A 17,723-nucleotide genomic window follows, 5' to 3' on the forward strand; every position below is an offset into this window, starting at 1 on the left:
TCTAGTTCATTACAACTATGCCCTGGAATGCGGCTGTAGGCTATATGAGTTGTTGAAATGCGGCCTTGACTGGCAAAAAGGTTGGCAACCCCTGCTGTATGACCATGCTGTTCTTAAATCCACACTGTCTTCGTCATTATTGGCGAGAAATGGCTTTGAAGTTGCATTGCTGTCGTTAAAATACATTCAATAAATACGATTTATTCCTTGTATTTGTGGATAAATGGGCGAATAATGTGTCGATTCAGCAATCCGGCCCGCCAAGTACTTAATTTTCCTATATCCGGCACGACGACTGGAGAAGTTGCCCGCCCCTGCCCTAGTGCTTAGAGAAGAGAACTTAAGACGGAAAGTGCGATGTGCTTGAAACATATCCGGAATGGCGTGTGACTATATACCTTCTAGGCCAGAACTGACCCAAAATGATGAATGGCATTACATATGTAGGCTATATAGCTGCAAGTTACTAATATAAAATCATTTATCGTTGTACAGGGGGTACTTTACTCAGTTGCGGGGACAAATTCACTCATAATGGTGATCCAAGCTAACACACCAAACGTATTTCCTACTTTACATAATCAGAGTAAAAAATAGGCGGTTTTGACTCGATAACCGTAGTAAGAGCGGGAGTGGCCTTAAAACCTAACCCAGTAAAAAAGCAAAACCTGCATGACCACTACGAACAAGTGATAGTCTGTCGCTGCTGACTTCATCTGTGAATATCTCTCGATTTCACTGACATGTGGAAGGCTGGTGGTGAGAGGAACATTCGAATAATAATCCATGTGTATTATTCGAAACGTTCTAAATCGATCTCCTGTCTCGTCCCGTGTACGCCTGCGATCACAAGGGTTACCATATTTTAGAAATCTGAACCTGACTTTTTATTTAACCTAATTTAAACCCTAATTTACCCAAAATTATGAAAAAATAGGACGAATTCTCTTTGGAGAGGATATATGCAGAACCGTAACTGCCGCACCCCAAACCCCCCAATTGTGGGGGAGGGGGCTCGAAGAGGACCCAAGATGATTTCGCGAATTTACATAAATAATGAAGTAGGCTACTTCGTTAGGAATTTATGCAACTTTTTACCAAAAGTTGTTGGCGCGGCGCGCGAACCGATGTTGACAAATACCTTCAATATTGGGTGCCTTTCCCCCAACGAAAATACGCATGATTGACAGAAATTGACGCTTGGGCGTCGGCCATTACCGTGCCACGACGCACCAAGTTATCGGCCATGCTTTGACATGCGACTGCGAGAAGCGTGCCAGAACGATCAGCAGCGAGAAGACCTTGGCCGAAAAGGACTGTCCTTGTGCGACCGAGAACTTCGATATAAATATTATCTATACATATATGTTTAAGTGTCCATTGGCGCCTGAATGACTGGCACCGAATGTTACTGTCCTGTCGCTCTGAACCCCACAAGACAACTGCCATCGCGAAGGTAACATTATTTGCCAGTAAAGAAATACCAATTTGTGGGCCTTTCAGTTTAGTACGTTTCGACGATTTCAATATCTTTTGACATAGCAGATAGGTCAGGAAAACGAAGTCATTATACTATCTGCTGGTCAGGAAAACGAAGTCATTATACTATCTGCTATGTCAAAAGATATTGAAATCGTCGAAACGTACTGAACTAAAAGACGCACAAATTGGTATTTCTTTACAGCACGGGTACGACCGAAGATGCTTAATTATTATTTAGGGGCCCTGCATTTTCCAAGACACATCCCTCAGCTCTATTACCGGTAAATTTAATTACGTGAACAGAGAGAGGATAAAAAGTTGATATCAATATATACGCAATTCCCGATCAGATTGACCGATTCATTCAGGAATTAAAGTAATTTTTGCGCGCTTTGCGCGTCTAGCGATGTCACCTTGGTCACTAAACAGCACACCCAACGTAGCCGATATGCATGGGAAAAAAGAGTAAACCCTGAGGTGGTGTGGGGAGCGAAGCGAAGATCGAAGAAGTTCTGTTTATCATCCTATATGGAAGGGCCAAGATCAACGTTTTTTGGAGGAGGGAGCTGATCGAGTGCTGTTACGGTCGTGGACGTGTGATAAACCTACCATTGCGTCCGTAACACATTTCACCTGTCGAACAGCACATCCCACGACCAAGCGTCCTAACCAGCATTCATTTCAGTTACAGCGCACATGCCTGAATGAACTGGTTACCATCAGACTTCATGCATCCTAAATCAATTCAGGCAAGCTAATGTAATGATTTACAAGGTCGGAGATGCCGTGTTACATGTGTACAATAGTGCGACCTAGCTATAAGAAAGTAGTTACTGTGACCGTTTAGTGTTTACCCATAGGTTATTGGCCATTTAACCTGCGAGAAACACTTCGAACTCGAGCTATGAAAATGGACCCCTATCTGCAGTACTCGGCAGATTTACAACGATTACAAAGTGGAGGTCGTTGCACAACCTGATAATCGATGATCGCTAAGATGTAATACGTCCCACACGCGAGGAATACTCCTGTATACTCCATGAACCATTTATCTACACGGCGTTGCTGCATCCGTTACCTGGCCGGCGAAAACCTCCATCTCACCACAACCGAAGAACGCGTCAGTTTTCTACCTCGTTTATTCAGACATATTCCAACACGTAAAAATTATCATAAAATTATTAAAATACTGGAAAAGAGAAAACGGTCACAACACATTACCACGCAGAATCGCGGTATTTCACAGCGTAGAAAGTGTAAGCAAACGCAACGAGGATACCTGGCGTCGTGAATACCCGCGCCACGCGCGCAGTTTCGGAATCGGCTTGGTCGGGAAAAAACAAGTATGCGGTTATAAAGCACAGGATAATGCCAACGGCAGCACTGAAGAGTCCTTTGTAGACGTACACTGAAAATCGAGAATTGACATAATTATGATTACGTATAAGTGCCGAGATCAAATGTGTGTTTGTTGGGAGATTATTTTGTCCGTTTGAAATTTTCTTAATTCTCTTAGCGAGTAGGATAGGATGGAGTAGGACTGTTCAAAAATTTTTTTTTTCCTGAATCTTGCTGGTTACGTGATTAAATCGTTAGGTTGCCTTAAAAAAAAACGTCGGACACAAAATTTTAATTCATTCCAACCAATAATCGCTGATTTTATACAGTTTGAAAATTTTGAATTTACTTGAAGATGCAAAAAAAATGTTTAGTCAGATATTTCTGTTAACCCCATGAAATCGTTGCGCTGTCTTCAAAGACGATGCAAAACAAATTTGACTCAATTCCAACCAGTAGAAGCGGAGCTATTTGAGTTGTTCTTCGATAATTCGGTGATTATCCTAGATCGGTGGATAATCCAAGAATTATCATCGAAAAACTCAAATAACTCCGCTTCTACTGGTTGGAATTGAGTCAAATTTGTTTTGCATCGTCTTTGAAGACAGCGCAACGATTTCATGGGGTTAACAGAAATATCTGACAAAAAATTTTTTTTGCATTTTTTTGGTAAATTCAAAATTTTCAAACTGTATGAAATCAGCGATTATTGGTTGGAATGAATTAAAATTTGGTGTGCGTCGTTTTTTAAGGCAACCTAACGATTTAATCATGTAACCAGCAACATTCGGGAAAAAAAAACTATTGTTGAACAGGCCTAGGATGGAGGCACATGATCATAGTAGTTGAAGAGACATGCATTACATGCCTGAATGAACTGGCTACCATCAGACTTCATGCATTCTAAATCAATTGAGGTAAGCTAATGTAATGATTTACAAGGTGTTCATTCAACCCGGTGGTTCCCAACCTGAGGGGATTTCACCCCTTGGGGGAGTTTAGTATTGTTTAGGGGGGAAATTATACTTTAGAATGATAAACGATTTACTAAACCTGTCGTTTGCGAACTGTCAAGTAGTCAACTAGTTATGTCCTAGCGTATGTTCCTATAGGCTGATTTTTATTTGCTGGAAGTATGTTCAGATGCTATTTGAAATCTCCGGTGACAAAACATTACAACGACATCGATTCAAGTCAAAGAGATCGCAAGTGAACTTGCTTTATTTTTAGTGAACTGCTAACCGAGCGATAATATCATTCTAAACCTGGTGCAATGCTGCAAAAACGTGAAGTGACGAGTAATAATTTCTTGTACTATATTTATTAGCCACGGGGCAAAAGGAACCATGCCTTCCAATTCTTTAGTAGTCTTGTGTAATGAGCAACAAATACACTATTTTGGGCAAATTCATTTAACCTGTAATATTTCTTTGCACGTTTCGCGAGATTAAGTGTCACTAGAAGACTAAAAATTAATGAAAAAGACTAAAATTGAATAAAATAACGCATTAAATACGCTTGATTTACAGAATTGAGTAAAACTGTCTTCGTAATTATGAAATCACGGTATTTTTTATTCTCGCCTGCTGCCGTAGGGATGGATCAGTCTAGAATTGCGCAGTAGGCTTGTGCAGGACCATTAGGCACGTGTATATCCGCACTAGGACACGTCACGACGTATAATCGTTTCGCAAAATCTGCGATTCCGCAAAGTGTGCTCCGAGACAGATCGACGATGACAACACTTAGAATCCAAAATGACCGACACAAGTTTACCGAAACCGGCGATATTGATATGACTGCGCGGCTACGAATAGTCCTGCACTTGAAACCTGAGCCCAGCGATACAAATGCGACCCGAAGTGGAAAATACATCTCCCAGTCAAGAAATAAGAATTAGGAATCTTTCGAGTAGCCTATCGACAATCTTTACCGTAGGTCACAAACTAACAACATGCTTCAACAAAGCAATGTGGAGTGTGGACCAGAGTTGGATCAATTACATTATTTCAGTTCAATTACAATTACAATTACAATTACTTTCATGCATGTTTCAATTACATTACAATTACAATTACTCCATGCTAAAAATATCAAATTACAATTACAATTACAATTACTCCTTGCATGCTTCAATTACATTACAATTACAATTACAATTGCTGCTGTTGAACATTTAATTAAATAATGATAAATTCAACCGTGCTCCTTGACAACCGTGGCGTCGTAATTAACAACAATTCAAGTATTCATGTTTCATTCATGATACGCAAATACCCGGTAATTAATAAAAGAAAAACGTTTTCGAACTATTCCAGTATGCAGTATGTCGTTGAAAAAAGTATTATAATCATGCACGGGTTGGATTTGCGTATATAGTATATAATTAAAGAAATAATATTATTTTTATCGAGGGACGTAGGAATTAGGATGAGGGGTGAAAACAAAACCGTGCTTTGTCAGATAAGACGTTATATAATATCCAGTGGTCTGGTTAGTTAGCCAGACGAAGTAACGATGCAGCATCGTGATCTGAAATCGTATTGTAGATTGCCAACCCACGGATAGATGCGCAAGATGTGAGTCACGGATGAATGCACCGACAAACGTACTGCAGAGCCGGCTAAAAGCAGCAAACTTTGTAGTCCTAGAGCTGGCGATTCAGGCGTCCAAATTTGATGCATCTGATCTTTATCGTAAGCTATTGATGCACTAATTCCGAAAATACAAATAAAATCTCGTCAGGGCAATGTAACTGCTCCAAAATAGCCATTTAAGGCCGACTGTTCTGAAAAGTGAGAGCGCCGCAGCAGCATGACCACAACAATGACCAATTACTCCCAGCGATTGTTCAGAACAATGCCGATTCCCAGACTTTCACGACTATTTTGGGATGGTACCATTGCCTGGAAATATACTTTTATTGCGGAATCAGTGCGACACTAGCTTTCGATTAGGACCATACATATCAAATTTCGACGCTTGGATCGTTAGCTATGGGACTATCAATTCTGCTGCTTTTAGCCGCCTCAGCAGTTCGCTTCTCGGCGTATTCAATCGTGAGTCACGTGTTGCGAATCCATCCGTTGGTTAGTAATCTAATAATTGTATACAATGGCAGCCGAGGCCAGCATAGCGGTAAAAATAAAAAACTTCGCCCGCAAGGGCGCAGTCAAGGGCTTCCGTGAATCAGAGATGAGCATGGATTAGGATTAGGTTTTGAAAAAACAGGATTTGTGAAATTTTGTCGGATTTGGATTGGATTTGGATTAGACATTTTTTTCAGAACGGATAAGGATTTGGATTGGATTGAACTATTTTCTTGGAGATTGAAATGTCGTGTGGCGAATGGCGACAAACTTTATTCAAATCAGTTATTAATGTACTTATGGTTACTAGATTATCTTGAATCAAGTGAATCGTTGGTTGTGAAAGAAAATTTTCGAATCCCTCCATTGCATAAATTGGTATTTTTTCTGAATGTCCAGTTGGAATCGGATTAGGATTGGACATGGACTTGAATATGAAAAGGTATGGATTAGGATTAGGATTTGGATTTGAAGGTTCGGATTTGGACTGGATTAGGACATAGAAATTTCAAATCCGCTCATCTCTGCCGTGAATGGATCCACCAAATTCCTTGTCGACATTTAAAGAGAATACATTATAAATCAATTATTTCATGTTGTGCTTGTCAGGTCTCAATAGCAATTTAATGTAATTGAAATTGTAATTGAGCAAAATTTTTGTCAAATTACAATTACAATTACAATTACACAAAATAAAAATGCTTCAATTACAATTACATTACAATTACATTGAAATATGTAATTAATTACATTCAATTACATTACAAATTACAATTGATCCAACTCTGGTGTGGACCCATCCGTAACTTCAGTAACAGTCTCAACTCTGTGGCATGGGTGTCCTAAATTTCCGAAGACGACGCCATATCCATCCGCTACTACAGGACATCTGATCATTTTTGCTACATATGGATTATGAAAGTTACATATTATTGACCTAATTCATGCATGAATTTTAAAAAAACATTCACGCGATTAGTAAATTTAAGCATACTGATTTTTCACAGCAGTTATTCTGAATTGTTAGCGAAGTTTTCCAAAAGTTGTGTTGATTGGCACAAGTAGCATTGTTTTGGGAGGTCGACAAGGTATTGTTGCGGCCCTCGACACAAACACTCTGTAGCGCCTGTCTTATTCTTCAGTCAAAAGGTGGTGCGCAAGAAAAATGATATTTTTGGATCACCGGGCTGATTTTCCCCCTCGTTAGCGAAGCCTTCCAGAAGTTGTGTTGATTGGGACAAATACCATTGTTTTTTGGAGGTCGACCAATGAGTTGTTGCGGCCCTCCTTGACACAAATACTCTATAGCGCCCGTCTTATTCTTCAGTCAACAGGTGGTGCGCGAGAAAAAACAATGTTTTTAATAACCGGGCTGATTCCTCCTAAGGGAGAATATTGGCTCAAATTTCTGCCAAGGGGTCCACGAGATGAAGAAGGTTGGGAACCACTGATTCAACTGGATTATGAATAACTAATTCCTTGTTTGAATTCTGCCCACCGTTGGTATACATTCTAATCCTGGCACGGGCAATCAATTCTAAACACATTCTAATCCTGACACGGGCGAGAAATTTTAAACTATGTCATTCGGTTACGTTAGGTTCGAAATACATATCGTTAGATGGTATGCCTAATTCAACCCAAACATTTCTGAAGTCAAACCTCGATCGACGTCTGATGGTTTAACTGTTATTTCGCTTCAGTGAACTCAATTACAACTACGGTATGCAGGTATGCAGGTATGGTCGTAATCTGGAAACGCGCGAACTCACTGGGGACAGTTTCGAAATCTTGAAGGACATGTCGCTTTAATTGAAAAATAAATCTACGGTGCATAGACTCGTGTACATTCTTCAAATTAATTCAGTAAATTTCAACACTATGAGCTTGGCCTATTGGAATACTTGGCACCGTCCTGTAAATCACGCTGATTTTGCTTTTTATTGAACAGGAAATTGCAGGATAACTTCTACTTAGGAGTTATGTGAAAAGCTAAGACGGTTTTCTACATAATATTAGGTAGGTAATCTTCGACTGAACAATATAACGATATTTTTTAGTATATTCGAAGCTAACGAACGAAGACGTCACAGTTCTTTCATTACAAACTGAATAAACCAAATTGAGTTGTGATTTTTAACGTGATATCTTGCAGAAACATAAATAGAATCCCACATAACAGGTATGGTATAAACCAGACATCAGCGAATTTATCATTCAATTGAAATATCCTATAATTGAAATATCCTATATTTATTTTTCGTAAACACGCTGTGCGTATTCACATATTTCAAGACTCGAATACTGGAATCCACTGTCGTATAACTCAATGACTTCAATTCACCTGGAATTCCCACTAATCTCAATTCCTCCAAGATGCTTTTCCGTCTGCCTGGCTTAGGCGCGCGCTTCAACTGCTTCTCCACGTCATCGCCTTCGCCTTGCTTGTCGGAAGCTTCAGGACCAAAGCTCTCTCCTACGTCGTCGACGTTCCAGAAATCTCCCAACTCTCCTGTGGTCGAAGCGCTTCTCGTCCTGCGCCCGAGACCCGAATCACGGGGATCGCCACCGTCTGGTTTATCAAGTTGTGGGAGGGACGACCAACGGACTCGCCGTGTCTCCTGGATGGGATCGCCTTGATCCAGCGATTTCGATTTGGATAGACCTGAGAAATACATGGAGATCGATTCAGTCACCGGCCACGAAAAAATCGAGCGCCGAAATAGTCCTCAACTCCATTACGCATTGCTTGTATACAACAACGACGTACTTCTACTTCGCTACTTCGATGCACACTACTCAGATTTACGACATCTTTAACTTGATCCAGTGGTTCTGTTTCCGAAGAAAAAATTTATCTGCAGTCAAGCAGCAATGAGGCTTCGGCCCTTTTTTAATATCAAAGAGGAAAAGCGCGGAAATGAAACAGTACTAAACCAAATCGCTGACCCACCGGCTTTATTGCTTTTACGGTTCCTCAAGATACCCTCCTTCGTGTGATCGGTCCCGGTAGCACCAGTTATCTTCGGTGGCCTGGCGCCGTCCGAGAGACTCGTCGATGTTGGTCCCAATTCACCTGCGGTACTTTGGCGTAAATCCCCAGCAGCGTCGGACGTTTCGCGGTTTCGCTCGCGTTGATGCGAATCCTGGCTTATCGGCTGCTTTTCGGCATCGACGCTATGGTTTTGGGAGGCATGACGCCTCTGAGCGAAGGTGTCACGCACGAGCCGAAGTGATTCAATACCTAGAGATTGCGACCTTTGCTCACTCCTGGAAATATCCGGTGCCTCGCCACGATAGAGCGCAACTGCTGAAATAATTGGGATAATGAATACGTCAAGCTGACATACTCCTGCGAGCGGAGGTTTTCAATGTATTTATAGTTGGTATACAAGTCACGTCTCAAAATTACAAGTAAAAGTAGATGTTGAAGCCTCGTCTCAACAAAATAAAAATGTATTGGTGGCATTGGTGGTAGCAGTTTGCAATCATGACAATCGAGTTGACTAAATAACACTTTAGTACTCATAATAGAGTAGAGGTACATAGTTACTGACTACCTTCGCTTGTGCAAGACGTAGTGACGAGAGAGGATTTTTGACCTTGGCTTCCTAGTATGTAAAGACTAAAGAGTAAGCATTCTAGGCAACAAAACGAAAGTAGCAGAGATAGTGGGAAAGATTATGAACACTTGGCTATTGCAAGTAGATAAAACCTACTGCGTGCTGCTAAAAAGAAAAAAGTATTCTATAACCGACCCCAGCTACGCGGAAGAGACATCCAAGTATTCTCGCAACTTACTCTCATACGTAGACCATGAATTGGGTCCAATAGATATAGTAAGCATACGACAATGATTAAAGATTTTGTGTCACGTTATTGATGAAGAGACCAAGAAACGTCGAAAATCTAACAGTTATCATTACGTAAGTCGGATACAACTTTTCCAGCATACGACATGACAGCCACTTATATATTGGCCAGTGTCACTTTTTCACAAGCTGACTGCACTGGGGTTCCAACACTGAAAGCGTGCTACTGAAATAGAAATCACCAGTTCAAGTGAAACTAGCGATCTCCCCGGGTCATATCTAGTTTCAAGTGGAAGTAGGATTGTAGGGACGGAAAAGCACTCGAAGTAGTTAAAAAGGTATGGATTTGAGGATGCGTCGCATAGTCTTGACAACCAATCGAAACTTTCTACTTTCGAAATTGTAAGACGGTATCTTCACTACTAACGAAATATTGCTAGAAACGCTACAAATATGTGCCTTCCTCGATTGTATATTTACGATGTCTGTCTCAAGAGCTCCAGTGACGATTTCATTCATAAAAATGACGCGAACTCGCCAGAACTCATAACCCCTTGAATAAGTGGAGAAAGGATGCCCAAGCTACTTCAGTGCTACACTCCTTCGTAGCAGAAACACTAAGGAGACTATAAAGAGCAATCGAGACTCACTTGGTTCACTATGTTTCCGAACATCTTTGAATTCAACAGCACTTGGTCGCCGTTCTAATCGCTCAAAACCAGTTTCCCCGTCTCTCCATCTGCTACCGCCATCCACGACAACACCATGGGCTGGCAATTGGTGCATCGTTATATTGCCTTGCCGGTCATCCGCCAGGGTATCGTTTCGCAACGTGTCCCTCGCAGGAATCAAGATGGTGTTTCTCTCTGCATCAAATACGGCTTCGTGTCCGACTATCTGGTGTGGGGAAAGAGCGTGCCGCATATCCGTGATTCGCCAGCGAGACGCGTGAGAAAAGTCAGCCCCTTCCGAATAATACCTCGCTTCCGTGTCGAAGTTCCTATTATGGGTTGTGCGTTGAAGTGTGCCAGTGTTCGGTTCGGATTGCAGCCTCCATTCCCTAGTTGGGATTTGCGTCTCTTCCCTGGCTATCCCATAATCAACATCTGAGCAAAAGCAAAGGCGTTGCACACAGAGATTGCCAGAGTTAATAGAGTGGGCACTTAATTCGAAATTAAAATAGTAGAATCATAGCAAATTCCGTCTAGGTTGTATGCAAAAGTAGTTTTAGGACACATAGGAAAACCAGTGCAAGTTGAATTAGACAAGGAAATATCTATAATGTATGCAAATAAGTAGTTTCAAATGGGATCAAATAATTTTAGCGTTTGCTGGAAAGTGGCTACTTTTTATATCACCGGTTGCCATTTCGAGGCTGTCCCAAAACACCTAAGACGCCTAAAGCAGTTACAATAGAGGTAAACAAATCTGGTTACCGCGAGACATGGGCTATTTCACTAAGCTGTTATGACAATTTTACTTAAAAAGGGATGAAAACATCACAAAACTACGTTTTACTTTATGCAGTACTACAATTAAAAACTGAGTGGAGTTACTGAGACAGATTGTAAATTTCAAGTAGTCTGTAAACCATCTATTCAGAGAGCAAGTAATGTACGCAAATACCAATTTACTACTCAAAAGAGTATAGAAGTACTTTGTCAGTCACCACTACTGGATATAAAAGAAACTCAAACCTTCCTACAACATTTGAAAACCTCACTTGGTTGGCTGTACTTTCTGACACCTGCCCCACGTCTTGACGCAGGCCGCACAGGTCTCTCGTCAACTCTGTACACCGCAGCGTCGCCGGTCTGCTGAATGCTCAGTCGCCTTCGCCCGTCACTGTATCGATCCAGGATTTGGTCCTCCGGGTCGTATCGCGGCGATGACGACTCTCTATAGTCGGGAGTGGTGGCGCGCGGGCCAGGATACTCGCCGATGTCCGGCTCGTACTCGTCCACAGTGGTAGTGACAGTGCGCTTTTTGAAGATCCGCCGTAAGAGACCGATATCAGGCAGAGATCGCAGCCTGTGTTCTCTTCCGCTGCGTTCGGAGACGTGTTCATATTCCGGATTCGAGTGGTGACTGGATGCTGTCCGAAATGAGAGATCGCATTACGATATTACTCAGTCTTAGATGATCTCGCATCCACCCTATATAGGCATGACATCGAAGCAACGGAAATTCGCTCAAATTTACTCCTATTCAAATTATTAGCGGTGATAACTCGATAAGTAACGCCTATACTTACACCAGTTGCTCAGGTGCTCATGATTTTACACTATTTTCTATTTCTACTTAAACAATTATCATTCATAACTAGACCTAGAACGCTTACTTTCTTGGAGATCACTGCCAATACTTCTTGCACTTGAATCGAATTTTTTGACTCTACTGTTACTAGAGCAACAACGACGAGTACCTTCACCATTACCGACCATTACCATGCACTCACTGTAAATACAGTGAGTGGTAAATAGCTTATTAATAGGGTTGGGCAAAATCGACTACCTGAGTGATTCGATTCTGAATCACGTAATATGCTCTTGAGTCGAGTAATCGAGTATCACTCATTATGACGTCATAACAAAATGTAACGAGTCAAAGTTCAAATATGTACCTTTTATGCGTCAAGAAAGAATATAATGCTTGTTATCCATCACATTCAAGATACTTCGGTATTTCTTCGACCATATCGATTTCATTGCACTTGGTGACAATGTTGTGGGATGATCATGACTTCGGAAATGTGCTATTTCCAGTTACGTTCGTAGCTTCGTACTACATGTTTCGTATTATAACACATGTGAATAATACATTCATGTCTCTTCTCGAAGCTTTCGTATGCTACGATACGGCCAATCAAGGTTTCAAGGCTTCAACATGGAATATTTGTAGCGAAACTACAATTCTCGTGATCAAATCAACTTTCAGTGGCGAGGAGCGTATAATTTCAGTACTCGAAAAAATCGTATTTTACTACTCGACTCGAATCATTAAATTTAATACTCGATTCAGATTCGAGTACTCGAATCATTGTGACAAGCCCTAGTTGTTAGTAGAATTTTCACTAGAGCGTATGTTGCCAACAATGTAATCAGCATTTTCCGAATTACGCTTCAACACACACTTGCATGGGTAGAAACGTGTAAAATATACCGATCTTCATGGAGGTATTTCCGAGGCGTGCAATGGGACCCGATCAACTGTTCTAAGCTCATGGCCTTTCAAGGGTAGTCAAGAAATCACAACCTATTTCAACCCTTTAGCGGTACACAACCAATGGAATGGGCGTATGAATATCCATTAGTACCATGTGTCAGTTACGCGTTTACCTGATTGGTCAAAGCTATAGGGTCGGAGTCATTGCCGTTTAATCCAAGCTCTATCTATAAAGGTCGCATTTGACATACTTCGACTCTTAGCAAGTAAATGTAGTATAAACACTTTCAAGTTTCAACTAATGACAAGTATAATGTCCCGATAGATAATTTGTAATTTAACGTAATGCTTTCACTTATCCCAATACACAGACAGTTTTCCACGCGAAAACGGAGCTCCTGCGTTAGCTGCGAGCTGACCTCATACTTCCGAATAACCCAGATACAACTTAACTACCCGCAACCATATATAAACAATACCAACTAGGGATGGTGTGAACGTGAGGTTCACGTTCGCGTTCTGTGTGTGAACCTCGGAAATTCAGAGGTTCGCGTTCACAACAGAACCTTGATAGGTTCTGCACTGTGAACCTTTTTCATATATACTTTCAATGTTCACTTCATTATGACATCTTTAGTGCAAATTTATTGCACTTCAACTGCAGGCCACTCTGTGCATGCCGCTGGCAGCAGAAACAATCAACACAAATAAACGAATGTGCACCTTGACAATCTCAAAAATTTTACTTGCTTTGTTACAAAAATTTGCTCAAAATACCCAGATTTCCGTTTGTGAATACTTAGCGACTCTCTGCTAAGAGCTAGACTCGCAATCACACAACGTCATGAGCGAAATACACTACATGTAGTCAGCGAATGATGCTTATTCAACCAATCAATCTTGACTTTATTATTTTATTGTATCATAAAAAACGTGCGATTGGGGTGTTGGCTACTGCTGTATAACTTATTAGTGGGATAATATCGGTAGCAAGTATAGACATCCTGTTTTACACTCTGCTCAAAATCAATGTAGCAATACTCAGACGCTGAATACATTGTCCGGTCTGGCCAAGACTGTTAAGGCATAAGCATATATTCCATGGCAAGTTTTCATTGTAATTGTTGGCTTATTGATTTTATGGAAGTATTATATCATTTGATTGCCTCAGTTGATACATTAAGCGACGTTTAAAACGCCAATATGCACTTCAGCATTGTGACATTATGTGGCCCGGGTCTTCGCTAGGTATCGTATACATTAATATACGCTATCACTTCATTGAAAGATAGGGTTGGGATTAGCAATATGACGTCACGTGACGTCATGAGGTTCACGTTCGTGTTCACACAGAACCTTTCAAAAAGGTTCGCGTTCACACGAACCTGAACCTTTCAGAGGTTCACACCATCCCTAATACCAACCTCTCATTCCATCCCTCGCATGTTGACCGTACCTCACGATGTCTGTCGGGTTTTCAGCAACAGCGTAATCGAACGGAACTCTTCGGCCTGAAACGAGAACTAAGCGAGTCAAATTTTTGCTTGGAACGTATAGACCAGTGGTAACCTGATTGATCTTACCATCTCTATATTAATATTTTTCCACAAACTCCAACAAAACGTCTCTAAACCGCAATATGTTTTTATCGGTAGGTTATTGGCAATTTTGCAATAAAATTAATTTGAACAGTAGGATATTTCGTGTCATACGATTATTCTGATGATTCGAGTAATGAGGTTTTAGCAGTTGTGGTGGAAAACTGCCTCATGCTATAACTAATTAAAAAAAGATTACAAATTAGGGTATCAATCATTTTGCAGGTTCAAGGCATCGCGGACCCCCAGGAATTACTTCGCGAACCTCTGCTAAAGACCTACCCGCTCAATTGCTCGTACCAAGTGCCAACAAACGCGTTTTGACCGCCGTATCAGGCAAGCTGTACAGTGTACACTTGGCATGAATATAGTGAAAATCAAAATTATCTGATCCAATCCGGCCGACGCTTGAGCGAGCGAAATGGCACACGATATAACCCAAACTATCAACTTTCCTTCGAGGTAGAGAAATTATTTATAGAATCTCGTACACTAGTGCTGACAGAAACTCCAAGCCTTTTTATTACTGGCTTATTTGCATCGGCGGTATTTGTCTGCAACTGGTGTAGACTTGAAGCGAACATTGAACATCAACTATCCTACAATAAAAAAATGACAAATGACTTTAAGTGTCGCATGCTGTACTGTCAAATGCTATTACATCGGATTCTCATATCACTACTGACCAGTATCTACGAACCAGCTTGGAAATGTCCTTACCAGAGTGCGAAATAGGCTCATCCACAGGACGCCAACACTGAAAACGAGCTGTAGGGTCAGAGTGAGGTCCAACGCCACTTCCGCGGGAGATAGGCACCAGCACACCGGGATACGCTGCAGACGCGCCCACTTCAGCTGAAGGAAACTCGGAAGGCTGATCTCGCGCTGAATATAATATGTACACCATTGTAGATAGACATCACATTACGTGCCGGCATCTGTCGACTATGTAGTTGACGACACGTATTAACAACGTGCGGAATAGTATCCGACAAACCGCGTGACATGATTATCGCATATGGTGACAAGTATGTGAGGGCGTATACAAATTTCCAAACGCAAATGGGTTTATCGCTTCTACCTGCTCCAGATCTTTCGTTGTTACGAGACGAGGGCGATGAATTTCTTCTTCTGTCAAATTCTCTTTCATCCATGCCGATAGTCTTGTAATTGTTACTCGAGAACTTAGTGTTTAAGGAAATAAAAGTCACTGAACGCTGCCAACAAGAAAAAGCCTTGTCATGTCAGCCCCAACAAGCAATATAACTTGCAGCACCGCGACTTAAAACAGCACTCAGACAAACTAGAATACCAAGCACGTGAATTTATCCTAATGATTCGATGCTGTTATCCCGTTAATCAACCGTTGATTGGTTTGATTACTGACCATCGCCTCAACACTGTCTACAGCAGTGTCTGACATGACGAAACTGTGTGTACAACGCGTTGATATAAAAGTTACAGCAATACAGCTCGTTTGTACAAATTTCCCAAAGGGTCTCGATTCTTTCATGTACAAACTAATGGCCGATTGACAGCGAACAATTGCGATGTACTATTTAACATTCCGTTACACCTTTTGATCAACCAACATGTCGGAAAAAATGGATAATTCATGCAGTGGCATAAAACGCGCAGCGAAATTGACCTATTTATCGGTGTATCCAGATTAACCAATGACTTTGATCTTCTGGTGCAGAGGCATCATGCATCACTAGCGTATTGAAAATGCATAAAAACCTGTCAACAACAACCAAACCATATCGTCTCGTATACCCTGCCGGGATCAGAGATATTTGGTAGTGATATTTCAAGATTTGATGTTTTAAAATTGGGCTTGGAAATCCCAACCGGATCCGGAGGCGACCCTTATCACCCCCGACATTGTCGGATGCTCAGGCGACGCAACATTTCTTCACTTTTGAATCCAAATTTCACTTGCGGTTGCACCAAGCATATGTATCTCTCAGATAAGTGGCAAGAGGTAGATTTCCGTGCTAGGCTATAAATCAGAGGTTTCAAACTCATATGTGCTCGTGGGCCAATTTCACAGTTTTTGATGACGCCGCGGGCCGCAGCATCAGCAATAAGGGTAGGCCTACTAAATGTCTTTCCAAGTAGGCCTTATTTGCCGGGATAAAATTATCCGAAGGCACAACCGACTGACATTCCACGCGCATTCCACTATAGCAATTTACTCTGGGCACTAAAACATCACATTTATAAGTATTTGAAAATTTTTCGTACTTCGTACAGAGGGAGCATAACTTATCAAAACTATGAGCTATAGACACCATGCGAGGTGACAAATGCATTATGTCATCATAAAATCTGTCGCGTTATGATGATGCCTCTAGCGGGCATTTGACTTGCCACAGCTACAGTTAAAATATTCTAGAATTGAACAATGAACATTGATTGATATGGTGATATCACAGCATTAGGGCACTGTACAATAACCCCGGTAATCCAAGTATACTCCCGATTAAGGCTATTAATCATGTGCTTGTCAAATCCAAACAGCGTTAGCTATAGCGCCGCGGGTTTGAGAACACTGCTCTACATAGTGTCAGGAGCGAGCCAATATTGGGGTTACCATACGTCCTCTTTTAAAAGGATTTGTCCTCTTTTTTTACTTTTTTGAAAGTGTCCTCTTAGGACACCCAAATGTCCTCGTTTTTGAGAGAATTCTGGTTAAATATACATCAAAATACAATAAAACAGCACTGAAGGAACGCTCGGCGGCTATTTCGGGAGCTGGGCCGGAAAGTTCACTTTTTTTTTATTTTTAGTCAACCAACTGATAATGTAAAAGAAAAACTGTATTTTCGGAGCTGAGCCAGAAAGATGACGTTTTTTTATTATTTTTAGTTAACCGACCGCGAAGTGCCAAAATTTTACCATTTTTTCAGGATTTTCCTTCGGTATTGCAAGTCTGAAAATTTTGAAAAGTGTCCTATTTTCACATTTCCAAAATATGGTAACCCTAGCCAATATGTTACTCCTAGGATTATTGATCATAAATTATAATATTACTGTAACATTGCGCCATTTCACAAAAATGTTCACAATGTTGGTGGAACCTACTACGAAGGCTATTTTAAAAAATCCAACATCAGCTTTATCAAGATTCATAGCATGAACACCTGATGAACCTAACGTTCGCACCATACCTTTTCGTCGTATCTTCATTGATATCCAGTCTTCCGAAATCAGTCCAAATAGCTAGGTACACGCCT

The 17,723-nt window shown here is 41.1% G+C and overlaps 1 protein-coding gene across 2 annotated transcripts; it reads right to left on the bottom strand.

Annotated features, from left to right (window-relative positions):
• Positions 1-2,603: 2,603 nt before the first annotated feature.
• LOC145446520 (uncharacterized) lies at positions 2,604-15,749 on the bottom strand. 2 transcript variants are annotated; one of them, XM_080324858.1, is made up of 8 exons: positions 15,566-15,749; positions 15,205-15,339; positions 14,311-14,397; positions 11,445-11,816; positions 10,372-10,827; positions 8,863-9,216; positions 8,254-8,574; positions 2,604-2,890 (listed from the first exon to the last, which is right to left on the bottom strand). In XM_080324858.1, exons 1-8 carry the CDS (start codon positions 15,636-15,638, stop codon positions 2,700-2,702), a joined length of 1,989 nt encoding a protein of 662 aa, XP_080180984.1. In that variant the 5' UTR covers positions 15,639-15,749; the 3' UTR covers positions 2,604-2,699. The 2 variants fall into 2 exon arrangements, with proteins under 2 accessions (XP_080180984.1, XP_080180974.1); XM_080324848.1 differs by having other exon boundaries at positions 15,205-15,369.
• Between the last annotated feature and the right edge of the window lie 1,974 nt (positions 15,750-17,723).

The sequence above is a fragment of the Botryllus schlosseri genome, chromosome 1, assembly GCF_051294905.1.
Source record: "Botryllus schlosseri isolate E-star chromosome 1, Bs_hap1, whole genome shotgun sequence".
In the NCBI taxonomy this organism is placed as follows: domain Eukaryota; kingdom Metazoa; phylum Chordata; class Ascidiacea; order Stolidobranchia; family Styelidae; genus Botryllus; species Botryllus schlosseri.